General features: G+C 38.2%; 1 protein-coding gene across 1 annotated transcript in view; it reads right to left on the reverse strand.

Annotated features, from left to right (window-relative positions):
- The window catches only part of MAST4 (microtubule associated serine/threonine kinase family member 4), a 551,423-nt gene that overhangs the window by 250,983 nt on the left and 272,814 nt on the right, over window positions 1-27,626 (reverse strand). Inside the window, exon 5 of the mRNA XM_074329206.1 lies at window positions 2,378-2,409. Within this exon, the coding sequence (XP_074185307.1) occupies window positions 2,378-2,409 (32 nt within the window). The remainder of the gene's footprint in view (window positions 1-2,377; window positions 2,410-27,626) is intronic.

Genomic DNA, 27,626 nt, shown 5'->3' on the forward strand with positions numbered 1-27,626 from the left:
TCAGAACATACAAATCAGAAGTGGCAGATATAACAAAATCAGATGCCGCTTGGAAGAGCACAGCCTTTGTGAAGGTGCACACCTCCTGACAAATTCAATCACATTGCTGGGTAACCACAGGCAATGGGGAACACACCACGCTGTGCGGTTTCTCACCGTTAACACGGAAAGAAGACTCAACAGAGCAGCGGGATCAAATCCTCAGTCTTTCTGGGAGAAGGTACTGAGAGACCTGAAAGCATTTATGCAGGAGGCATTTATGTGGTAAATAAACTGAGGAAGTTTAGCAGGTTTAATAATCAAGTACCATTATGTTGGCCAGCTTCAATACCTAATAAAGATACACTTGTGCCCGTCTTCATTCGATTTGTATTAAAATCCTGCTGGCATTTATTTTTAAAAGTATTTCCTTTTTCTCAGTCAGAAAACAACCTTGCATGAGAAGAGTAATTACTGGCTTCTTCTATGTGATAGGCTCAGGAAATGCTGAGTGGCATTAAGTCCCAGAGGACCTATATCATACATCATTAATTCTTTGGGGAATATTTGCATTTAACAGAAAATACAAAACAGTATGCTTATTTTGGGTTTGTTTCACTTAGAAGTATTAATTTTTCCAGAATTCACTTAAAAAAGGATAGATTTGTGCTGACATATACACTATGCTTTTTTCCCATCATCTGATTGATAGCTCAATTGATTTTTATTAGGAAGTGACTTTTAACTGGCTTAAATGTAATTCTAACTTTCTCTTACCAAGGATTCAAGTCATGGATTCCAAACAAATTTATGCCATCATCCTTTTTTTTCTTTTTTACTGAAGGTTAATACTCTCAAGTAGAGAAATTTAAATATTTTATTTATCATATATTTCCCCCATCAATTCATGGCTATCAGTTACCATTAACAGAATTGAGATTTATACAAGAACAAAAGGAGATATGACCCATAAATAGATATGGAGAATCTAATATGCTCATTAACATTACCTTAATAACAATCGATAGAAAGCATGTTAACTCAAAAATGGGGAAAACATGTAATCTATTATAAAGGCTAAAAAAGAAGATTTGGCTGAAGTTCTAAAGTTTTCAAATAAAGTATAAAAGACAAATCTAGGATGCTTTAAACATTAAAGTTCAAGGGAAAAGATGTTTTCTTCTATAAAGACATTTGATGTAGTTTTATTTTTTCTTGTTTCTTATTTCTCATCATGATAGGAAATACCAAAAAGTTAGAACTTTTACAAGTCTCGGTGAAAGAGTCCAAATCCAGATTCAGAAGAAGGAAAGTTTTTGATCTAAGGGCATTCTCTACGGTAAATTATTAGGCCACTAACCTCTAGCACACAGATATATACAAGCTGGGAGCTAGTGAAAACTTATCTAGGCACATTCTCCAAGAATAGTGATCCAGTGTCCTCCCAGCAGCCTGAATTTGTGAAAAACTAGGCACCAAAATGAATGGTAATGAGCTGTTCATGGCCGATGATGTTTTGGTTCCTAGAGGCAAAGGCTGAAGTTTTCCCAAATTTAGTCAAACAGAACGTACCCCTATCTTTCAACAGTCAACATGTGCATTTCTAATCCTCCAGGTTGAGTTGCATAAACTGAAATATTATACTTGTTTTACAAAGAGGACATTGCCCCCATCCACTAACTTCTTCAACATAAATCAGACACCAAATCCAAATATTTCTAGACCAGCCCTTACACAGTACTAGTTGATAACAAATCTACCCTAAATTCAGTGTAATAGTAAAGGCAACTGATTTCATTCTGCAACTTGCTAATGGATAAAATGTGATTTATGCAAATAAAAGGTTGAAACTCACTATAAGAAATCAAGTCAAGGTTCATAAATCTGCTATTTAAATACCAGAGCATTACATGAATCAGTAAGACCTAGATCTAATACTAGAAAATTTGGCTGACTCAAAGTCTTCATCAATTCAAATGCAAAGTATATCATTTACTTTGTGTAAAATCCATAGTATACAGAACAATCATAGATTTCCAGATCATATAGAACACAAATTCTTGATTTAGGTCAATTTGTACTATCTGCAGACCAACTAATGTTTTTGCTTGATTACACAGATTTTTTTAATTTTAATTTTCTCCCAGGAATAAATATGTATTTTGGTTTACAATGCCCATAAGGAGGAAAACCCTGGAAACTTTATTGAAGCTATCTTGAAATCATTAATATGTGACATTTATAAATAAATGCAAAGCTTTTTGTTTTCATAATTCAGTTGATTATCATCACTATTCCATTTGCCACTGAAAACCTAATAAGTCAGAGAATAATCACATTACAAACTATACAAAAAGAACAACAAAACAAAACAAGGAAACAATATTGTGCTACTTACAAACTTCCTCTTCTGGGAAGACTCAGCTCCTTCTGCAAAGGAAAAAATGAAACGCTACATTAAGCTTAGACAACTGAGACAGTAAATGGATAACAAAAAATGCATCATCCTTCACTATGTTTGATTTTGCATTTTCTATACTGAATAGATTTTAGTGTCATAATTCTATGCTAGACCCCTTCTTACATTGTTCTTTTTATACATTGTGTTTAAGGTTACAAACACAGTTTATCTAAATTTGAGAGCAGAAAAGACATCCATCCTCCCAAGGCATTGACAATGAAATACAGAGTTGAGTTACATGGCCCTATAATTGAGCATAAGGAAAATCTGAGGAACCAAAGGACTTATCCAAAGAGGAACAGATATAAGTAGGAGAAATTTTGCAGGACTATAATTAAATGAAAGATGAAATGAAAGGGGCAGTTAAATCAGACTATCTGCCCCCAACAGAAATAAACTCAGGCAAAATACTGTGCATACCAAAGATTATACTTTACTTTTTAAAAATAAAGCAAAAGGTTTCCTTCTGGTGTTATTTTTAAAAACAAATGTGAATTATGACTTAGGATATTTAAAATTAGGTTACTGAACCTCTGAAAAGGTAACCAGACAGCAACAACAATTAATAGAGTGCTTTATAGTTTTAAAAGGGTGCTCTCACACTTATCTCAAATTAAGCTCATTATCTACCTAATTATAGAGGGGTGGTGGGGAAAAAAAAAAGCAAATAAGCCAACCAACACAAAGGGATACAGAAATACCTCCACCCACTAATGAAATTTTCAGAAGCTGGGGTACTCAAGAATGATTACTTGATGATAACCATTAAAGAATAGGAAGCAATGAGTCATCTGGCTATTTAAACTCAAAAAGAATGTACTGAAAATTTCAGTCTCCACCAAATTTGTTCTTTTCTTTTTTTTCATTTCCATAATTATCATTTACTTTTTTGTCTTCCAGGAGCTGGAGCATTCTCTTTAGAAAGGTGTTTCCCCCAAATCTTCAAACCCATCTTTCCTGTCCCTCATTTTTATGGGCTCCTTAAATGTTTGTCCTGGACAATGGCCTCAGATCTTCTCAACAGTGCAGTTTCCTCCAGCACAGCTTATAGAACACGGCCTTGAGAGCAGCAGACCAGTGGTGAGGTGCTGCTTTAAATATATTGCCTTACTTTTAAACTGACAAATATATTTTGATACAGGATTATAATAATAATATCACTGTTTAATTGCAAGAAGAAACAATCAACAATTTTAGGAACTGTATCTTCTTCCTTCTCCCAATAGATAACATCCCCCCCCCCCCCCAAGGGCTGCAAGGTTCAGTGGGGAAATGCTTTAATTTTTTTGTTTTGTTTTGCTTTTTTCTCTAATCCTTGATTAACCCCAAGAAATTACAGTGTTTGCTGAACTTGGCTTCCTGATTCTAAAACATAAACATACCTTCATTTACTAAAGCCTGTAATGACAAGAGAAAAGTCTCTGACTAAAACGGTTTTCCTTGGGAACTAAAATGTAAATGGAAAACCATTGAGTAATTTTCTATATATGTATATTTGGTTATGACAAGTACTAAGAAATTAGTTTTGTATTCGGGTATAAAAAAGAAAAGAAAAAAAAGAGAATGCCCTAGAAGTAACTGTTCACCAGACTATATTCCTTTTAGAAAAGAATTACTGAGACTCATTGTATAGCAAGACGCCTAAAGCTCAAATAAGTAAACACTGCTCTGTCCAGGAAGTTGATCTGACAGGAGCATACAAAGAAAAGGAGAGGCACCTAATGTGTTAGCATTCATAACAGGAAAAAAAAAAAATCAGACGTTATTTAACTTTATATGCAAATAGATCACTATAAAAGGGAAAAGGCCAAATGAATGATCCCAAAGAGTTGAATCAATCATTGTTTCACCAAATGACCGGACTGTAAGCTGGCTGCTTTGCTCTGAGGGAAAAAACTGCTGAAACAGCACGATAAGGTATAAAAACCAACTCTGTTTTTAATCAGAAGTATTTCCAATAGGTCTAGAATTATGAGTTCTAAACAAGAAGAAAGGTTACGGTGTGTAACCCAGCACTGCTGCTCCACAGGACGGCAGCCCAGGTTCCAAGATGAGGCGCCGAGTACATTTAATAGGCCACTTGTCAACTGACCTGAAGCTTGCACGCTAACCAAGCCGAAGGAGCTAATCCACCTGACGGCTTGAATGTCAGGCTTGGGATTGGAAACTCAATTTGGTAGCAAATTGGAATCAGATGTGATGGTAATAAAGTGAGAGAAATGAAGGCACTGTGGCCAAGACCTTGTGAACAGTAGCTGCAAAGGGCTGCAAATACCAAGCGGACTAAGCAATTGCAGCCCGAGTGAGGGGCGGCTGCCGCTCCAATACACGGGGACCGCAGCCTGGTAAGTCTGCACTGGTCAGACGTAAATGAGCAGCATCAAGGCACTTACTGCCCAAGCCCCTGTGGTACTTGGTGCGTGTGTCCTCGTTTCATTTCCTTAATGTCAGGATAAGGTCAGTAACACATACTTAGATAATTAGACAACACATGTGGTATTGGTCCCCGTCACAAACCAAAGTGTGTGCTTAGTGTCTTTGAAGCATGCATTAAAAATTTAGCATCAGGTAAGAATTAAAGGAGGGCTAAAGGAGTGTGGGGAGAGAAAAAGGGCAGAAGCATCAATCTGCACTAAACAATACATAATTATTAATCATCACATAGATTAAAGAAATTACTAAGAATACACTTAAGATTAAATTCTTAAAATTTTTCACTTTTATTGATTACTCAGTGATGTGTAATATTCTTTAGAATGCTTTATATCATTAGTTGCTTAATAGTGTAGTATCCTTTCTCTTCCTTTCTAAAAGTGTTAACTAGCAAGTATGTACATTGAAAATAAAGGTAAAGTTAATCTTGTCTAAGAACCCTCCTGTTTTCTTGTGATTCCTTGATAGGACTGAAGGCACCCCAGGGTTCCCCAAATCCAAGAAGAGAATTTCTGGGTGTCCAAGAAGAAAAGATGGTCACAACAAATGATTGTGGGCCTCACAAGGAGAAAATAACTTGTTTCATCCATAAAGACAGTAGAGAACACTGCCATATTTAGTATGCGCAACAATTTCCACAATGGTAATTTAAAAAATATTTATACTATTCAATGAGTTAATAGATATACATACACAAATAGAATAATATTGCTACACAGACCACATATACAAGTCTGACAATTAAGTTTGCGAACTTGTTGCAACAATGTTGCTAACCTTTTTTTGATATCTGAGAGATTATTCACTATGAATTTGTACCAACTGGACAAACAGTTAACCAAGTTTACTATTTGGAAGTGCTGAAAAGGCTGCATGAAAAAGTTAGACGACCTGAACTTTTCGCCAACAATTCATGGCTCTTGTGTCATGACAATGCACCAGCTCACACGACAATCTCTGTGAGGGAGATTTTAGCCAGTAAACAAATAACTGTATTGGAACACCCTCCCTACTCACCTGATCTAGCCCCCAGTGACTTCTTTCTTTACCCAAAGATAAAGGAAATATTGAAAGGAAGACATTTTGATGACATTCAGGACATCAAGGGTAATACGACAACAACTCTGATGGCCATTCCAGAAAAACAGTTCCCAAATTGCTTTGAAGGGTGGACTAGGCGCTGGCGTCAGTGCATAGCTTCCCAAGGGGAGTACTTTGAAGGTGACCATAGTGATATTCAGCAATGAGGCATGTAGAACTTTTTATAGGATGAATTTGCGAACTTAATTTTCAGACCTTGGACTTAGGGAAATCTTTGAACTACTCTTTTTAACTGATAGGTCAGTTTTTTATTTATAAGAGAAGGGAGACTTACATGTATTATATTACACATAATATATGTAGATATCCCCTCCTCCAAGAGGTAGAGCTTAATTCTCTTTCCCTTGAGAATGGGATGGACAGCACGTTTTCAGTAAAGAAACATCATCTTAAACAAACGATTAAGGCTAACACCACCAATGATAAGTCCCATTGATGTCCTGTGTCCGCAGTATGATGTGAGAGAAGGGACTTCACCTTTATGGCATTCTTCCTAAGTATCCTTAACTCTGGTGTAACCGTGAAAAAACGTCAGGCAAACCCAAACTGAGGGAGAATCTACAAAATATGTGACCAGCGCTCTTTGAAACTGTCAAGGTTGACAAACAGAACAAATGAGAAACTGTCACAGGTCAGAGGACACTAAAGAGAAATGAAGACTAAATGCAATGTAGGATCCCGGACTGGATTCTGGATCACAAAAAGGGCATTAATAGAAAACCAGGTGATATGTGACTAAAATTTATAGTTTAGTTAATAGTAATGTACCAATGTTAATTTCATAGTTTTGACAAATGTATTAAGGTTGTGTAAGATTTTAATATCGGGAAACTGGTGGAAGGGTATGTAGGAATTCTCTCTAATCAATTTTCTAGAGAGAGGTAGGGAGAAATGAAGACAGATAGGGGGTGGAGGTTAAGGTAGAGAATGGAAGGGCTGTACAAAAACTATGTAAATATTCAAAGCTTATTTTAAGGCAATACTTAATCGCAATTTTTGGAAGATTATAGAAGTAGTCTAAGTGACAGGAGATTGTGGCTAGCACAATCAGTGAAGATAGTGAAAAGCTGTCCCATTTGAAATATGTTTTTATAGAATTTACAAAAGAACTAGATATGGAATGTGAAAGAGAAAGAAGAAAAAAAAAACCAGTCAAAAGTTTTTGGCCTGAGCAAATGAAATTGGAGGCAAGAACAGTTCTGTTTGAACACATAATAGTCAAGATATCTATAAGCATTCCAAATAGAAATTTCCAAATAGGCAGTTGGACTTAAGAAACTGAGTTCAGGAGAAAGGTCAGGGCTAGAGATAGACTTCGCAGCCATGATCATACAAGTTGGTGCACAGAGCCATGGGACTGATGGAGATAGGAGGAGAGAACAGGTAGAAAAAGGAGAAGAGGCACACCTTCGTACAGGGCCACAGACAGGTCAACATTTAACACCTGAAAGTGGGGAGAACTGTGCTGCATGTTGTTAACTGGTACGTTGGACTACACAGTGGCCGGGGTTCTTAAAACCATAGAAACTGAATGAGGCTAACAAGTAAAAACTATTGAGTGGATACCAGCTCTCACACAGGTGACAAAACGGATGGACAGACGAGGTCAGAAAATGGGCAGGTAGCAGGACATTGAATCCCAGAGATGATGGCCACACCCAGGGAATAGCCCAGTGAGGACACTGCCACTGAATGCTCAACTCCAGCTCAGACCCCAGGGAGGGACTCTTAAATGTCCCAGCACATTTCTTTCATCATTCCAGGCAGTTAGCCATTTCCTGTGACTGACAGTGTGATCACACCTGAGTCTCTGCCCCAGCTGTCAAGGGAGCAGGAAAAAGGAATACTGGCTGGCTCCCTTCCCCAGCATAGTGGGAGGTGGGACCAAGTCTACCAAGATTCATACTCGAACGAAAAAAAGGGAAGAGGATTTGGAAGTTCAGCAACCCCTTTCTCCAAAGAGAAACCCTGCAAACAAATAGAATGGCAATGACCAGCACATACCATTTCCTCACTATGTTCCAGAAACCATTAGATTTAAAGTTCATGTGTTTCTCCATCATTGTCATTCCTTAATTAGTCATCGGTGGCCTTACCCTAGCTATCATCGAGGGTTACTGCAACTACTCTGCACTGACAGACAAACCATTAATTTAGGGAGAGAGTTCAAAGAGCCAAGATGTACAAGGGCAATGTCTCAAGTGCTGCTAGGAACACATTAGGAGGAAACAAAATCAACAGATTTAAAAGCTAGTTTGGGAAACATACACACACATGCACGCACCTGCACACACACACACACACACTCTCTCAAAACAAAAGCAGTATCACCAGGTACAAGATTATGCAGTATAACTTGAATGTGTAAATGCTAACAGGAGAGAGAAAATAAAAGCGGATGAGGTAATTCAGGTCAAACAGGAGTTCTGAATGCAGCCTGGCTACCCATTAATGTCACCCAGGGAGCTGTTAAAAATACCAATGCCTGAACCCCACCCCTAGAGAATCTAGAGAGAACTGTTTGTGTAAGTTATTTAGTAGAGGTTAGTACTTTAACTCCCCTTAAGGACTATTTACATAAACCATTTTGCCTTTAGATCTTTTTCTTTGTTGAATATTACTTTTCTAGGCTGTCATCATAGAAGTGACGATTTGGATTTTCAGTTATTTCCTTTGCAAGTGGAAAGCATTGTAGGGCAAGGAAACGTACCTTACATGGAACTCCCCCTACCCGAGAAGAGTATAAAATTAGCTAGTGGAATAGGCTCATCCATGAGTGGTTCCCTAAAGAAATGCTTTTGGACCTATTTTCTCTGGCCTCCATTCCTGAGTCACTTGTGAAAGCAGAAGCAGAGGACAGAAAAGTTCACATAGAAGAACCAGATCTTCCATGAAGGCCTGGTTCTGAATCAGAGCAGCAGGCAAAAGGGCTTATGTTCAAACAACTCTGGAAAAACCCAGTGAACTGCCCATCAGATACATGGCTTTCTGCAAGAAAACCTGCAGAGTAAAGCTGGAAAAACAGTAGGTAGAGCTCCGCTGGGACACTCGAACCATCCAACTTGTAAAATACCACTAAAATGCCTAGTGAGAACGTGAGATGGGTGGAGAATCCTAAAGGACCTCCCCTTTCTTGCAGGTCTTACTTCATTCTGTTTTTCTATCTGTAACCATAATGCACTTTAATACATGTACTTTCGGTAGTAAAGTTCAACAAAGTAATCCATAAAAGGTACACACGAAATGTTTGCTGGTTGTCACTTAAATTTTACTTGATCAAAACCGCATATTCATTTTCTTGGAAAATCAAAAGACAGTAGTTACCTTTTTCCTTTCTTTCCAAGTTGACTTATTCTACCATGAACCCAAACAAACAGCCATCAACCTCAAGACTTTGGCGTAGTCTCTTAGGCCATTTCTATAGACACAGCTTCTGAGTTACAATAAGGGTGCCTGTCTCTTTTGGTTCTATAAGCTCTCATGAAAAACATAGTCTATGAATTTAATAACAAAATCACCTGTCTACCTGGCAGGACAAGTGTTCCCATGGAAAGCCCAGGGGAGATTAGCAATTGCCCAGGGTCACAAAGCCAGGAGGTTCAAATTTTGGAAGCAAAATTGTGAGAGTGGGACAGAATGATGATGTGAGCAACTGAGAGAGGGGCTTAAATGAACACACAAGTGGAGAGGGCTAGCATTGCTATTTTGTTTTAAAAAGAGGGCAACTTTTCCTCTAACGAGGAAGAAAGGTACCGGTGAAAACAGGTGCCTTTTAAAGAAGAGCAAAACAAAACTGAAGCAATTCACTTGTAGTCCCACAATTTTAGAAACACAGAAAGCAAAATCTTTTGTCAAGGGGGAAGGCAAGGGGCACATTTGGGGATTAAAGCAAGCAAAATAGGTTTCCTTTAGTCCGTCACACACTTTTTATAAAGACAATGTGGCAGGTGCTGTTCCAGCCATTGGGGATAAAGGACTTTGCTTGCTGTAAAATATAGTGTGGAAAGGCCTGGCATAGAGAGAGGTCTTTTCCACGGATGCAGCGGTACCAGGAGAGGGAGTCGTCAGTTTGAGGAGGGCCAGGACTGTTTCTTGCCCAGTCATGCTCCCAGCTACTCATGACAACAAAATCTAGTGGAACTGACATTATTCTCAACCGCAAGGCTCAGCTTAGGTTAAATTTAGCTAATGACAAAGCTCATTGGTTGACCAAAGGAATTGGTTCAAAGGTGGCATGTGATTCACTCTGGGAAAACAAGATGCAAAACAATGTTTGCTCCAGACTCCTGGGAAAGAACTTTCCTTTTTCCAAGGGAACTAGCAGGAAAAGAAGGAGCATTAACCCCAGGAAGCTAACAGCCACCACAGGGGTAGACATCAAAGGTGGCAGAAAAGAAACACAGACAGAAACTGGGTCTTGGGTGATATCTTTGAAACAATGGACCTAACTTTGCCTATGACATGGATTTCTTCATGTAATACAGTTACATCAGCCAATCAAGTCCCTTTATTGTTTAAACCAGTTTAACTTGTGTTGTCTCTGCCTTGAGATCAAATATTCCCAAGTGACACAATACTTGAGCCTCGTTTTTCATAAATTGCCTGGGAGTTGGCTAGGCAGCCTCAGGAGTGGGCGAGGAAAGGGACATTCCAGAAGAGGGAACAGATGTAGCCAAGCCGGGGGGAGTGCAACACCACGGAGCTCTTGGGAAAACTGGAATGGTTGGAACAGAGGGTAGTAAGAAAAACCAACAAGACATGAAAAGGGAGGCAGGGACAGAGCCAACCATAGAAGGGTTTTGGAAGAGTCTGCCTTTTATCTTATAAGCAATCAGGAGATCATGGATCATTTTAAATAGGAAAACAATATGGTCAAATCAGCAGGTTAAGAAGGATCACTGGCATCAGGGTGGAGGATAAATGGGAAAGGAATTAGGAGACTTATTCAATTGTCCAGGATGCATGGCCAAGTGTCAGGACCAAGAAAACGAGGCAGTGGGCTGGGAGAGCAGGGGCAGATTCAAGAGACAAATGTGTGCACAGAATCTACAGGAGGGGAGAAGAAATGCTCAACTTCTGGGAAGGTTTAGAACCTTAGGAACTAAGGGCAGGGTGCCCCATCCAGAGATTAGGAAAAAGGACTGTCCTAGGGCCTTTCAGAAGTTACGTATCTGAATGTGGATGAGGGGATAGCAAAACCATGTAAGTTAGGCCAGAGGGGCCCTGATGGGCAGGAAAGTTGCAATGTACGATAAAAAGAGCAAAGGCTGGCATCCCAGGTCATTTTTGCATGGATGTTAAATATCAAACCCCTTTTCTATGTCATAATTTTACACAAATGGTGGAAATCGTTTTTCTTTACTGACCTCATTTGCCTTCATCTGCTTAGTAACAGCACCTAGCATTTACTGCATAGTAATGTACATTATGTTATTTAATCTTCACAATTATTTCCATTTTACCGAACTGAGACACAGACAGGTTAAGTAGCTTACACAAGGTCATGGAGCTGGGTAAGTGGATTAGCTTGTCTTTGAATCCACATCAGCCCAAGTTCAGAGCAGTTTAATTCTTTCCCACCACCAAGAAAGATCTGGTGTATGTGCACCATTGGACGCCCCTCACCAAGGGTAGCAAGCTGCATTCATAGTTGATAACACACTGACAATCACTCTGAGAAAGGAGCGACAAGAAAGATCTTTGCAGCTCTTTCTAAGCAAATTTCACACTGAAATTATTTTTATAGACACTGATTTTACTTGAAGCAAAGCCTTGCAAATGTGTTCCTTTTAACATAGACCTTTTAAAGTAGAGAAGCGTAACAAGTCGAATAATCAGCTCACCTCAAGTAAATGAGCAAAGGAAACAAGCTTCCTTTCCAACCACTTACTGTGGTTTCTGGTGCTTCCTAACATGTTACACCCTTGACGTCAAAAAACCAAGCTTGGGAATCAAATATTTATATACCTACTGCCTTCCAATTCAGTATTATGTATGGGACGTCTGCCTCCTAAGTCAAAAGTTTCCATGCTTCTCTGCAGGGTTTGCTGAGTAATAACTAGAACTGATATTAATAACATTTCCAGTTTACGGCCTGCCCACTACATTCTAAATGAAGTGCATTTATTTCCTCAAGGTTACTAGTTCTCATTCCATAGTCATATCGTATTTTGTGTGCTTATTTTGTTCTCAGAGAACAGAGGAATTATCTCTTTCAAGCTAACGTGTCTGTCATTTTTGAAACTGAATAAACTAGTTTTGATCAAATTAGAGAAGCCACAGTCCTTCACAACAAAAGAAGCTAAACAAGAAAACATATATTAGAACTGAAATTTACACTAAAAAAAAAATACCATATTTAAGTCAGTTATATACTTCATAGTAATTAAATGAACACGACCTAGATTCAGGTATACCTATATTCTAATCTTAGCTAATGCTAGAAAGTATCCTTGAAAAATTTCCTTAACTTCTCTAGGGCTCAGTTTCCTAAATTATAAAAGAGGATATTACAGTGTATGTCATAAGGTGTTAAGAAGATTATTGAGAATACAGGCCCTGCATTGAAACCCGAGAGCCCCATAGATGTCAGCCGTTGCTATCTAAGCCTTCTGCTCACATTAGATGAGGCACCCCAGAGCACAAGTGGGAGCTCAGATAAAAAGAAGTGGGTAAAATCAAAGAGCAAGAGTACAGGACCCCTGCCTCTTCCTCTCTGGATGCAGAACCTGGGCCCAGTTGTGAAACAACTGGAAGATTCTAAACCAATCAGGCCTCAGTGAAATCACACACCCAGTTACCAATCAGCAGGAAAATTCCTTTAGCAGAAGGGGATCAAACAGAGATGCTAGATATTTAGAATTTTAATTGCCTTGAAGACAGTGCACGTTTAGAGGTCCTTTAGGACTATAAAATTAAGGTCAGCATGGACAAGTTTCGTCATTTTCTTTTTTCCCTTAGAAGAGACTTACGAAGGCTCTTGATAAATATGCATAGCAACCCTGACACTCAACTATGTTTCTTGTTACTCCAGAAAGCCTGTGACCTACAGTGAGCTTAGATAAAAAGGCAACACCACACAGCTGTGCCCCACAAAGCTCCGCAATTTTTTCAGTCCTTCCATTCATTACCAGCAAATTACAGTAAATTCAAAATATTGATCTGCACACCCCTATATGGGAGGAAAGTTACCATCGACTTTTTTTGCTTATTGTTGGGTACAGTTCCCTGGAATCAATAAAAGCTACAATGTTCATAAGCTTCTAAAAAGCTAGTTAATATAGTGGATATGAGACACCTCTTTGGATCACTATAAATCTATATGATTCTTCTGTGGAACAGGGCAAACATCTTCAGCGTTCAAAAGCCTTATTTGATTTTAGAATCTTCTCATTCTCCAGGAAAATGCTCTAGGAAAGAAGTAAAGATCAATGACTGGGAATAAAAATTAAGCAACTAGAAAGAACCCTGCCTAACAGAGTCTCACTTTTCCCTTTCGGTTTCCTTGTATTTCCACACCAACATCACTGTCCAATCCAGAGTTCATCATTAAGAGTTATGATCATTTAAAAAATATATCTTAACACAGATTTAAGATGAGTTTTCTTGACAGTGGTTTCCAGGTTCCATCAGAGGAGACCAGTTTGCCCATGAACAACATTTCAACCACCCCTAATTTAAAGAATCAATATCCTTTTATGAACCAACTTTTAAGGATCAGATAATTCAAAGGTCCCATTAAAACTACAGACAACATTAATGCAAAAAGAAAAAGACTTTTTATAGAACCAGGGAAGAGAATTGGATGAGACTATTTGACCAGCGATAATTAATTATTCAACTGATATTAATCATTTTTATTTACTAAGGACACCTCGCAGCTTAGCAGTCACTATTCTGAAAACCTATTTTAGTGCAGACATTGACAGGCAAATCAGCTCAAGGGAGCTCTTGAAGTGCTACATGAACCTAATACCCACAAGTCTGCTTTCTTCTGACCATTCTTCTCCATCTAAATGCAAAAGACGACAGTTAAAATGTACATATAAAATGTATGAGGACTTTGGAAGATTAATGACACACATATTCAAATGATCAATAATGTGACTTAAGCCTTTAATGGTAGTGAAATTTATTGTAAAGAGGTCACAGAATAAAATAAACAATTGGCTTGTTCCGGATGTATTTTACTTCGTAAGTAATAGGTCCTACCTAGTATGTGTTAAAGGGTATCTGACTTCTTAAAAAAGTATGTTCTCCAATTACTATTTCAGATAACGTCAGTGGGTGGTATGCCAGAACTGGGAACTTCAAGACTGAAGAAGAGAGGTTAGATAGGATCCCCTACTTCCTACTTCACACCTTCCCCTCTAACACCACTATGAAAACCGGTGCTGCTTTGGCCGATGTTACAGTGTTAAACATCAACTTTGCTCTAGTAAATGCCAGGCACCTGGGCCACACATTTTCTCGTACAGGATTTCATTTAAGGCTTACACCTACTACACAATTACAGGAAGGGTTACCACCGTTTTTTTTTTTTTTTTTTTCTGATGGGAAAACTAAATCTTGGAAAAGTTACGTTGCGATTTGCCCAAGGTCAGAGGCTCCACATTAAGGATGGCAGAGCAAAGCAGCTGTGGTGACACTGTTCTGATACCGCCCCAGCTCTAGACACTCAACCAACAAACATTTTTAAGTGAGAAATAATAAATCCTTCTTTGTTTAAGCCACTATTAGTTGAGTTTTCTGTCATTTGCAGCTAAACGCATTCCTGCTACTCTCCAAAAATAGTTAGTACTGAACTTGGCAAGTCAGTTTTGGAAGGGTGTGTCCAAGGGCATCAAGACAACTCTGGCACCACCAACTCTGAGCACTAGGAGGGCTGGTTACCCCAAGAAAATGACCAAATATTCCTTAAATTATGATTAGGTTCTATCAGAAAGAAAAGCTTTGAATCACTGGTTTCTGATCTGTCTACGTGGTTCCTTTTTTCCAAAATAGGTTTGTCAGGGCTGTACAGTGTATGTTAATGACTTTGAAGTTAGCCAAAGAGACTCCAAATTTAATGGCATCACATTTGTGGCCGTTAATTAGCAGAAAATATTACCTTGCCGTGAAGTTTCTTTCTTCTTTCCTTCCTTCCTCCCTCCCTTCCTTCCTCCCTTCCCCTTCTTTCCTTCCTTCCTTCCTTCCTTCCTTCCTTCCTTCCTTCCTTCCTTCCTTCCTTCCTTCCTTCCTTCCTTCCTTCCTTCCTTCCTTCCTTCCTTCCTTCCTTCCTTCCTTCCTTCCTTCCTTCCTTCCTTCCTTCCTTCTGCAATGAAAACAATAAAAGCCTTTGGGGTTTTAATTGCTTCTTCCCAAAGATTGAATTCTGTTCTCACCACAAATACAGAATCCTCCCAAAGTCAAAATGATCCCTTATCATGTTTTTGGATCACAAGGACTACAAAAGCGGTGGATATTTAAATTTGAGACCTAAGAAAATTTTCTTAGGTGGCTTCTTATTTTTGTCAACCAATAACAACAACAACAACAACAACAACAACAATAATAATAGTAGTTTGCAAGCCAGGAGGATTTTCCCATTATAATACGTGAATGTTTCCATGTGTAATTCAGGCGTGAACTTCCACTTTGGTTTCTATTATACTAATTAGGTTCTTTCTGTGAAAACTAAAAGCACTAGATGTTATCGCATTGACACGATTACTGTATTTCACAGAAACTATGTGTTCTCACACTGAATTACACTGGATTACCTTGGAAACCTGAAATTGATAGTTGATTCTGGATTCACTGACTATAGAATAAAAGAGAAAAAAACAACAACAGTAAAAACTGACTATACTATAAAATAATATGAACAAAGAGGGAAAATCAACTTTAGAACATTGAAGAATACAAAGTTACAGGCAGCCTAAAGTATCTTTCAAAGCTGCACTATTTAGCTAAGCTGATGAATTGGTGCTAATGCTTTTAAATGGTTCTGTCACTTTAAACTCTAGTAAAAAAATGGAAAATAAACTGAATTACACTAAATTGAATTATGTGTCAATGAGGAAAAAACCAGTAACTAAGTAAAACAGACTACTAAAGAATTATGTCTCTTTTTTATTGAGATATAATTGACATATAACATTGTATAAGTTTAAGGTGTACACATATTGATTTGATACATTTATATTGCAATATGATTGCCATTGCAGCTAGCATTAAGCAACACCTCTATTGAGTCACATGATTATTTCTTCTAGTGGTGGAAACAATTAAGATCGAGTCTCTTAGCAAACTTGATGTTTATAATACATTTTGTGGTCTATAATCACCGTATTGTGTATTCTATCTCCAGGACTTATTTATCTACTAGTTGCAAGTACCTACCCTTAAACAACATCTCTCCCACCCCCCTCAACCCCTAGCCCCTGGTGACCACCATTCCTATTTTTTCGAGTTTGATTTTTTTAGATTCCACATATACTGTGTTTCCCCAAAAGTAAGACCTAGCGGGACAATCAGCTCTCATGCGTCTTTTGGAGCAAAAATTAATATAAAACGTGGAATTATAGTATGGTATGGTATAGTATAGTATAGTATAGTATAGTATAGTATAGTATAGTATAGTATAGTGTAGTATAGTATAGTATAATTATATTAAAGACCTGATCTTATATTACAATAAAAATAAGACTGGGTCTTATGTTAAGATGCATTAGAGCTGATGGTCCGGCTAGGTGTTGTTTTCGGGGAAACAAAGTAAGAGACTCTATGTCTCTTCTAAAGAATCTAGATATAAAAATCCTATGTGCTAAATGCTATACACTGGCTAACTGAATTAAGTTGCTAACCCACAGAGTCCTTAGTCCCACCAGCAGGAAAGTGTTGAGGTGGCAATGACTCAAGGAGGCTGCTAAGCAGAGTGGCCCAGAAAACTGGCTTAGGAGTATGGCCTTGGGCAAATGACCCGCTCTGCAGCTTTCTTCCCTCACTGGAAACGACAGGTAATAAAAGCTCGTAGTTTTGAGGTGATGATTAAATGATACACGTAAAGTATCTAGAAAAGTGACTTGCACACATCGAGCACGCTGATATTAGGTTATTATCGTATCTTAAATATTCATGCACAAATCTGACATTGCAATCCTAAAGTTTTACAATTTGAAAGTATAAAGTGTTCATCTACATAATAGGTTAGTTATGCTGATGTATCTTCTGTGCACCAAAGGACAGATAAAAACTAGTAATAAATTTAAATATTCTCTAAGCCTACTTGAATGAAAGCTTAGCGAATCTATTCTTGAATTTCTTATGGATACTCTCAGGTACTTTCCAAATAAGATTTGTTACTTTAAACTAAGCCAAAATAGATGACCTGGGCAGTTGTAATTGCTCTTTGCAAAGCATGGAGTCCACCTAGGTGAAAAACAAACTTCATAAAAAGCCAGATTCCATTTTTATTCACATACATGCTAAATAAGTTGACATATGTTCTAAACATTCTATAGTCTATTTTAAGCAGGCCCTTTTTAGCTCATGTAGCTTTCATTAAATTACAAGAGAGAAAGTATTTTGTGCTATGACCAGGAATAATGCTAGATTTGTTGTCTACTGTGTTTGCATTCTGTATTTTTCTCAGTCTACCTTTCATCAATAAATAACAGTGTTGCTTTAACTAAAAAGTGTGGAAAATTCTGATTGAATTTTCCACTTCAAAGTACACAAAATCATTTCATCTAACATGCTGTGTTAGAAAATCTATGCTCCATTCTGACCTCCTGTTGCAGTCTATTTCAAGTATTGGTGATGCACCGTATCACACTGCATGGCTGGTGAAGTAGAGTAAACATATTGACTGAGAAATGTTTTGAAAAACCCCTATTCCACACAGATCCCAGCTACTGTCAAAAATCACAAAAATGTTTGTATTCTGTCTGTGCAAGAGCATGGCGGAGCTCTAGGAGAAATTCCCGCAATAAATAAAGCCAGCTACTTGCATAATTCTCCTTCTGAGCTGGACTGTGTAGGGCTAGGGGGAAAGGGGGAGCAAGATTCAGCCCCAATAATATGCTCAGAAGTGTATGAGAGAAGACATTATTAACTGTGCCCTTCCTTTAACCTATTTGCAAGGTTAAAATAAAATTTAGCAGACGAGATTACTACCACCAGTGAGAAAGCACAACTCAGCCGGCAGGCAAGGAACAGAAGGAAGGAAAGGTAATATATTGATTGACCTTTCTCTCCAATTGCAGTCTAGGAAGCTAGCTATATTTCTTCTTATTTGGGGGGATATGACAGCTGACCTAGCTTATTTTCCTGGACTAGCAAGCCGGGAGAGTCCTTGGACAAGTTAGGCAGCTGAGACCAGTATACACCTTCACTGGCATCACAGTACAACATTAACACTGTTCTAAGTAGGAGACCCTAAGCAGTGATGCTGCAATCAGATAGACTTCTGGGTTAGAGCTCTTCCTTCCCCTCAACGTGCAAGCTTCCTTATCAGAAAGAAGTGGGGAAAATGTTTTCCAGGTGTGCAGAACAGCAGCTAATATGAATTATTCATATTCCCCAAAATAAAGAGCAACAGGGTCCATTTAACTCAACATTCCCCAAAGAACTTTGTTAATGGGTATTACTTGACAAGAAAAATATCCAGTTCCTTGACAAAAGGTTCTATATTCAAATCAGTTTGAGAAACACCTAATTAAATACAGCTCAGAGAACTGACTTACTGAACGATTTCCGCAAGATTTTTACAATTATCAGCATTCTATTTAACAGGAGCAAGGGCCATGATCAGCAGTGTTTCCCAAATGAATGGGACCAAGGAACACTTTTTTTTTTTGAAGGGGGGGACACTTATGTACACAGAACATGCTTTGAGAAATGTAGGTTTATCTGAGTCTTCGTTTTAGTACAATGATATGATGACCGTAAGAAAATAGGCACCAAACTATTACCATGTTCTATACCACTTACTGCACTTAGTAACTTTGAATTTCAGTCATGTTTTGCACTGTGATGAAAGAGGTAGGTGCCCTATGCTGTAATTTAAACTGTCTTCAGCACACCTTGCAGGACTGCACAACAAATCCAAGAGAACACTGAAAATGAGAACTACACAACAATTCCTTGTGCACCACAGGGATTCAATCTCTAAAGAAATGAACACAAAGCATAAACACACGTGACTACCATACCATAGCCCTTGTGTTAAAGATAAACCCAGGAACTGTTACCATACACATGTGTCTATAGCTGACAGAATAACACAACTGGGCCCCTATTTATCAATGGCCAAGGCTTATCTTTGTTCTCTTTTTCCCATTGGCAAACTTCCTGATCTCCTTGGACAAATTTCCTATTTCTGAGACTTCCACTTCCACTTAGGATGTAGACAATCACAAAAGACCATTACTCTGAACAATAGGAATGAAGATAGGAGGAAAAGCTAGAAATAAAAAGTATGTTGTAAAATGTCCTGGTTCTTCCCTAACCCATTGTTGGCAGCTGCCTCCTCTTTCTGCCATTCTGCCAGGGGTGAGAGCCAGCCATGAGCCCCCGCCTTCCTGTCAAGAGTGTATCACTTTCTGGAATTTACCTTATCTTTTTACATGAGCTTTTAAACTTATGATTGTATAGCTTACTCCGCTTCTTTTGAATGATACGGTAACAGGATGGTGTCTACATCCTAAGTGAAAGAGGAAGCCTCAGAAATAGATTTTGCTTCTCCATGTGTCTATAATTTTGAGTACATGCCAAACATTTAGAAACTGAGGTAAATAATATTTAGCTCCAGAAAAAGGTGTGTCTCTCCTATGTCATACCGCTTGAGTAGGGTGCTGGATTATGGTGCCCTCTACTTGACCTGCATCTGCGTATTGTTGTAACAGATGGTCAAGAAAAGAAACAGGCAATACAAGCAGATGCAGAGATAGGCAACATCTTGGCGTCATTGAAGACTCAAACATAACTATGCTAAAGGATATAGTGGCAAACACGTATGACAACATGAATAGAGACATAGGAAATTTCAATAGAGACACAGAAACAACAACAATAATAAACAAAAGGGAAATGCTAGACTGAAAGATATCAGAATGAAATGGACTTAGCAGCTGACTGAACAAAGTTTATGTCAAAATGATAGAATCATTCAAACTGAATCACTAAGAGAACAATGCTAACAACAAAAGCAAAGAAAGAGTGTCTAAGACATGTGGGACTGACTATATCAAACTGCCGAACACAGGTATAAATGGAGTCCCACAAGGAGAGGACAGAAGATGAGGTAGAAGGTATATCTGATTAGATAATGGCTAAGGACTTTCCAAAAATTAATGCAAGGTATCAAACCACATATCTGAGAGTCTCAGTGAATCCTGAGCAGAATAAACACAAAGAAAACCATAGTTGCGCACATCTTAGTCAAATCTTTTTTAGGCAGGGAGTAGGTAAATATGTGTGAAGTAATGGGAAGTGAGTACCTATAAAACAAATGAATGTAAAAAAAAATGTTAAAACAGGCAATGGAGTTATGAAGATACTCAAGCCACTTACAAAAAGTATCCTGGTCACTGAGCAATGGCCAGCAAGTTTGTCTGAGCTGGTCAGGTTGCTCTTCTCAAGTACTACTGGGAAACAAACTCCTTCCAAAACCATATCAGAACCCACAGAATCCCCAGGCAAGATAACACTTGCTGGTTATGTTTTGATTTGTTTTTCTTTTTGCCTGAGGGGTGGAGGGATATGGGGGCAAACAAGATACAGAAGTTCCTTGAAGGCAAAGAGATGATTTCTGTAGTTCTTCATAAATCTAGAGCCAAATTGGGTAACCTGTACTTAACCCACTCTGTGATCTTTTCACCTCTAAATTAAAAAGATTTCCTATACCCTTCCTCCAAATAAATTGCTAATCTCATCTTGGCCAATTGCCTGGTACCTAAGTCTTTGGGAAGCACAGCTCTGATGACTCTGAGAAAAGTCAACAAATGCAACTCACCAGTTTTTTTTAAACCACTTGGGGACAAAAATCCACCTAAGGACAAGAAAGGTGGGGCTGTAACAATTCACCTATGTATACTTAACCTTTGCCAGCTGGAAGGAGAGAGAGAGAGAGAGAGAGAGAGAGAGAGAGAGAGAGAGAGAGAGAATGATAACTGCTGCAAAAATCTGTGTTAGCAATGAGAAACGGGCCAAGCTAGTTTTTTTCTCCTTAATGATTTCAGTCATAACTTTCAAATGGACTTAAAATAGAAATTCCAACTATTGAAATATTAAAAGCCACAGTGATTGCGGTCTTTATACTTGTTCTTTATTTGACCTATATTTTGAAGACCAATCCCATCTTCTTAAAAACAAAGAGGAAAAAAATGTCATTGTACTGGATAATAAATGAGCAATATCAGGAAAGACACAAGATCAAGATAAAAACAATAAAAATTAAAACCATTATGAAAATTGCTAAAAGGATAGCACGAGGGGTCGTTTGGGATACTAGAGATGCTCTGAGTTTTATTTTATTTTTTTAATCTTGGTGCTGTTCTTTGGGTATAGTCAGTGTATGAAAATTCATTGATATATGTACTTTTGGATATGTGTTTCTCTTACAGAAAAAAAAACAATGTCTAAGATCTGTGGGACAATATCAAACTTAAAATATCTGCACTTTTCTGTATAGATGTTATACTTCTATAAAAAAGATGTTTTAAAAGAGATTAGGGACTGATTCTTCAAAAGGCAGCTGGCTATACTCACCTTCGAGTCTAAGCACTAAATCCCAGTACCTGGACACAGAATGGATATGCTTAGTTTGTACTGTTATTAGCTGTTGAATCAGCTCCAGCTCCTGAGGACCGTATGCCTCAGTGTGGTACACAATCTCGTGTCCTAAACAGCCCAGCTCAGCTCCTGGAGACGCATGCCTACGGCTCTTTTATGGAGTCAATCCAGCTCATATGTGGTCTTCCTCTTTTCCTGCTGCCTTCTTTTTTTCCCCCAGCATTACTGTCTTTTCCAAAGACCCCTGCCTGAAGTAGGACAGCTTCAATTTTGTCATTTTTGCCTCCAGAGATGTTTCAGGCTTAATTTGCTCTAGAACCTACTTGTTTATGAACTGAATTTCAAAAGATATGGGTTAGCCCTGCAACTTTGAGTGTTTTAGTACTGTGCTTATATCATACCTTATAGAGAGCATCATGGGAAATAAACAAGTAGAATCCACTTTCCTTGGAAATTACTTGTATGCATCTGAGTAGAGAGAGGACAGGCTGAAAACATTGAGGTGTTCTTTGCCCATATTTCGATTGAATTGTTAGGGGTCTGACAAGCCCAAAGAGAGAAAAAAATCCTTGTAAACTGGCAGAGATAAATGTAGGAACAATGAGGAGAATAAACACTTTTCAGACAGCTTTGCAGCATTCCTAGGTCGATGCAGTGTGGCAACAAGTGTCATGAGAGGGGTATGTAGGTCAAAGGATGTCTCTGACACTTGAGGCAAAAAGAGTATCACCTTGGATACAGTGGTTGCCTTCCTTCTGAAACCTGAGGAATTCTGCCCAGTATAGGCCATCCCCTGGGAAAGAGGCTGACCCCCAGTTAGATGGTGGTGGCAAACAGTGTGGCATGGTGGCTCAGTGCAGGGAATAACTGGCTCTGAATCCTGGCTTCACCTTTTACTAGCTCCGTGACCTTGTGCAAGTTGTTTGACCTCTGTGCTGTCTTACCAAAGGCAGTGAATTGTTGTGCACAGTTTGCCAGGCAGATAGAGCACAATAGAAGTGTAGTCCAAACACGCCACATGAGGCTCTTCTTGAGCATGAAAAAAGGGAATTGATCATTTGGAATGTGGGCAAATATTACCTTTTCCCTGTGATGTATATTATCATAACTTTGCCCTGCAAAGTGGCACAAGTGGTCCATAAGAGCTGAGATTAAACGTTTAAGACAGCTGTCCAGGAGAATTAAAGAATGGTTAGAGGAGAGATGAAAATATCATTCATCTGTCCATTGCAAGGGCTTCCTTATGGTCCAAACCATGTAGGTGTCCATCTGTCTGTCTGTCTGTCTGTCTATCTATCTATCTAGTCTATTTATTTAATGTCTAACATCTGAAGCTCAATCTGTTTTATCCTTTGATTTCAGGAGGTTGCCTTAAATTCACTGAAAGATTTTTCTGTTTTCCTTATTGAGTCATCTGAGCCCCTCTGCCAGTCATAACAGAAGCAACTAATTACAGTAAAATCAATGAAAGGTAGAGAGGTTTTTCCTATGCCTTAGATACATCTAACACCTGTAGCAATTTTTAAAATGTTTGACATTTCTACTGTTTTTACTTTTAAAGGTTTATGTTTTTCATTATGTTCTTTCTAGCAGCATAACTTAATGCCCAGTAAAAATGACAGAAGTTTTTGTTTTTCAGGGTTGGCCATTGTGTTCTGTTTCTTGATCTGGGTGCTTGGTTGCACAAGATTTTCAGTTTATAGAAAATCATCAAGCTGTACCCTTGTGAATGTATACTGTATTTCAATGAAAAGTTTTACACACATGCACACACTAGTACCTACAATTTCAAAAACAAAAACAAAAACAAAAACTTATCAGCTTTCACAGAAAGGAAGTCATTGTGACTGCCAGGCATGTGTCAAGTGTGTGGAAAGTATCTCTTCTCACTCACCACTTCCGTTATGCCCATTGGAGGCAGAAAGGCATGATGGTAGAGAACAGTGATCCAAAAGCCAGACTGCCTGGGCTTGAATCCTGGCTTCCATTTTACTAGCTTTGTGGTCCTGTGTAAGTGGTTTAATTTCACCATACCTCAGTTTCCTCACCTGCAAAATGGCCATAACAGTACTGCCCTCCGGAGGTTGCTGTGAGGAGTACAGGAGTTCGTCCTGTGTATAAAGCACCTGGAACCATGATGGTCACATGTCAGGGCTGCCTAAGTGTTAGCTATTCCATTTGTACTAGCAATACTTCCGTCACACATGGCTGCTTCCACTTCTGGAACATTTAAGTCTCTTTTAATAGTATTTCTTGGCCTATCTATTTTTACGTGGGGAATTTCAAGTGTAGAGGTGAGGGTAGGGTTACTCACACTCCTTAGTTCAGAGCACATTATTGGCACCTATCACTTTATTTACTTGTATCTACTTTCCACTCCTATGCCCCCCACCTCTTCCCTGCCCCCAAGCAACATTTCTTTCTAATGTACCTGATGGATATTCAGTTATTTGTATGAGCGCTTAGAAAATGTAAATTGTATGGTGGGCATGTATTTTTAATTGACGTTAAAAGTATGGTTCTAGAGAATTCTTTTTTTTTTTTAAGTCTTGTTTTCATGCAGTAATATGTTTTAGGGACCATATGCATTGCTATGTGCCCCTTCAGGCTGTTGCTTCTAACTCTTGGACGTTACACAATGGTATTCATCCTATTTTCCCAATCACTCTCTCAATTGTCTACACCTGTAGCACCCGCAAACTTGCTTGTACAGCCACAATGCTGCAAGCAGCATCTATGTCCTCAGACACAGGCCACTTCTTTCAGGTTGGAATTGGTGGGTCATAGGGCAGACTGTGTCCAATTTAACTACCGTCTTTCCCCGAAAATAAGACCTAGCCAGCCCATCAGCTCTAATGAGTCTTTTGGAGCAAAATTAATATAAGACCCAGTCTCATTATAATATAATATAAGATCGGGTCTTATATAAGACCCAGTCTCATTATAATATAAGACCGGGTCTTATAGAATATAATATAAGACCGGGTATAATATAATATAATATGATATTAATATAAGACCAGGTCTTATATAAAATAAGACCCAGTCTAATATAATATAATACAATAAAATATATAATACCCAGTATAATATAATATAATAAAATATAATATAATACCCGGTATAATATAATACAATATAATATAATACCAGGTCTTATATTAATTTTTGCTCTAAAAGACACATTAGAGCTGATGGTGCAGCTAGGTCTTATTTTCGGGGAAACACGGTAAGTAATGCCATTTTACTTCCCCAAACAGCCATTCCTCTATGGGATGGCTGCACCAGACCATTTAATTATAACAATATTCTTAATGAAGTAGATAGTATTATTTCCCCGCTGTATCGATAAGGAAACAGCAGACTTTCCCTTGGCCCCAGAGCTAGGCTACAGAACTTGAAAACAGGTCTACATGATCTCAAAGCCCATGCACATTTCACCCTGGGGACCATGACACGAGCATACTTTCCACGTCCACTTCAAATCACATTCCCACAAGTCACATACCCCATTCCAGTCTGGCAGATGACTTTACTACATGCATTCATACAATGTTCATGCCTATACTCATGCTGTTTAAAAAGTTTTATCCTTCTGTCAGGGACCCGAAGAAAACCCAGGAAGCCTTTTCTGACTGCCGTGCACAGATTTCCTTCAGTTAGAAATCCACATTGCGCTGATATTGTTACCACACAACTTATTATTCCTCTGCTATATGGCTTTGCTAATTATATTACATTCTTGAAGGTAAGAACCAAATTCTGTGAGTTATATTCCTCCGTGCCTAACACACTGCTGAGTGCATTTCACACACACAAAAATAAATAGAACTCTACAAGACAGCTGACAATGCAGACATTCTACCTCAAAGATCACCCGGTCCTAACCCCTTATTTTACAAAATGGGGAAAAAAGAACCCTGAAAAGTTGAATAATGATTATCTGATAACCATACTAAGAGTAATCACAATTTAAAGGATAATTATAATTTGTCTGGTATTCATTAAATGCCTGCATAATAAAAAAAAATTTCATGCATTATCTCATTTACTTCTCAAAACAATCTGATGAGATAAATATTATTTTGTTCCCCATTTTTCAGATGAGGAAACTGAGGCTTTCTCAGAATAATTAAGTAATTGGCACAAAGTCACAGCTAATAGTTTTCATGAATGAGATGCATGCCTATTTCAGCTGGGACAAAGGTAATTTGAAAATGGCTGATGTAAAAACAAAAACTATAACCTGCTTCAAATATTCCTATTAGAAATGAATCACCCCTAAAAGCCTTTGTAAAAAAGTTTACATAGCACAGCATACAAGCTGACTAAAATATTCCCAGAATAATTATGGTAACCAGTCTTTCCAATCCCTTCCCCATCTTTCTACATCCTTAAATATAGTAACAAGCATTACATCCTCCAAAAAAGAAGAAATTATTCTTTAACACTTGAAATTCCTGGGACTAGGAAGGTGTTAATTACCATCCAGAAACTGCATAATAAGGCTCAAAAATGTAGTTATTTTAAAGCCTATCCCCCTAGTGCTTAAAAATCAACCTATTTTCTCTTGCTATTACACACAATTCCATGATTTCCGTTGCTTTTACTCTACATCGTCTTTGCAACTATGAACTCTGGTCAGTGCAGCTCCTTTTCCAGTCTGAACAGTGGCCTTCTAAAGTCTCAAAGACATTTACTCTTCAGATAGGTAAAAATGAAAAAAAGGATCAATCGTAAAAGGTTTATAGTAGGGAGGAAAGAAGACCATCTGCTCTGAGAGAGCTCTGGGCTTATCATCCCAGCAGGGGAGCCCAGGTTTTATAAACCTTGTTCTCATTAGGAAAAGGTAAAGAAATCGCTGAGAATTAGTGTAAAGGATTTTTCAAGTCCTACAGCAGATTGAAACAATGTGTTTTAGAATCATTTGCAGGTTTTTGGTAGTTAGATTATCTGCCTCTGTGGGCAGGTTGGTTTGTTTTTGAAAAGAGGATAGAATGTTACAACACTTTCTGGTTTTGAAATTTATTACATGCTCTGCCTACCACTTCTTATTCTCACATGCTCACAATTTCAATACAGTTCTCTACGAACCTATTTATTTTGGATCAGCAGCGATTCCAATGGAAAATAGCAGCTCATCTAGAATAAATCTTCATCATCCTTTTGTCCTGAAATGCCAGGAGAGTTGAAAACTAATCCTCTCTACACTCGCGTTCTTTTCTGTCCACCTCTCGTCTCCCAGATTGTGTCCCCGATGCTCCCATATCGAATTGATTTTTATTTAACAGGGGCCTTTACCAGCACCACAAATAACTGCTCTGTGGTCTTTGAACTGTTATTCCTATTGCCTGTTTTGCTTCATTCTTTGTTCGTTTGCTGTGTTGCAGCGTTCATACTTGGGGATAGGCAGGTGAGCATATTTTCAAAGTGAAAGACATTTTAGAAATTCCCAGGGGATAAATTTAGCCAATTAGAGGTACATTACATACCTTTGGTTTCCTCTTAACCCTTTACTCGTATTCAAATAAAACAGTTTTAAATGTTGGTTTTCTATACTCAAAGCACGAAAGTCTTTCTAAGACTAAGAACAAATTCAGGCGAAAAAAATTTTAGAAAGCCAATTCCTTGAGCTGAAAAAAAGCCCCTTATTTCTGGTCTGTATTTCAGACCATAGCTTTAAAGTAATTCTGTTTTTAAAATTACCTTCTACTGAAGACACCGATAGAAGACAGCCTAATAATAATGCTTGGCAAGTAATGACACATGATGCCATTTGTAGAGGGATTTTAGGATGTAGAAATGCCATTCAAAAATCTCAGACTAAATGGTAAAATATCTGGTTATAAAGAGCCTTGATGGAAAAGAAAAATAA

Source organism: Rhinolophus sinicus, linkage group LG03 (assembly GCF_036562045.2).
Source record: "Rhinolophus sinicus isolate RSC01 linkage group LG03, ASM3656204v1, whole genome shotgun sequence".
Taxonomy (NCBI): domain Eukaryota; kingdom Metazoa; phylum Chordata; class Mammalia; order Chiroptera; family Rhinolophidae; genus Rhinolophus; species Rhinolophus sinicus.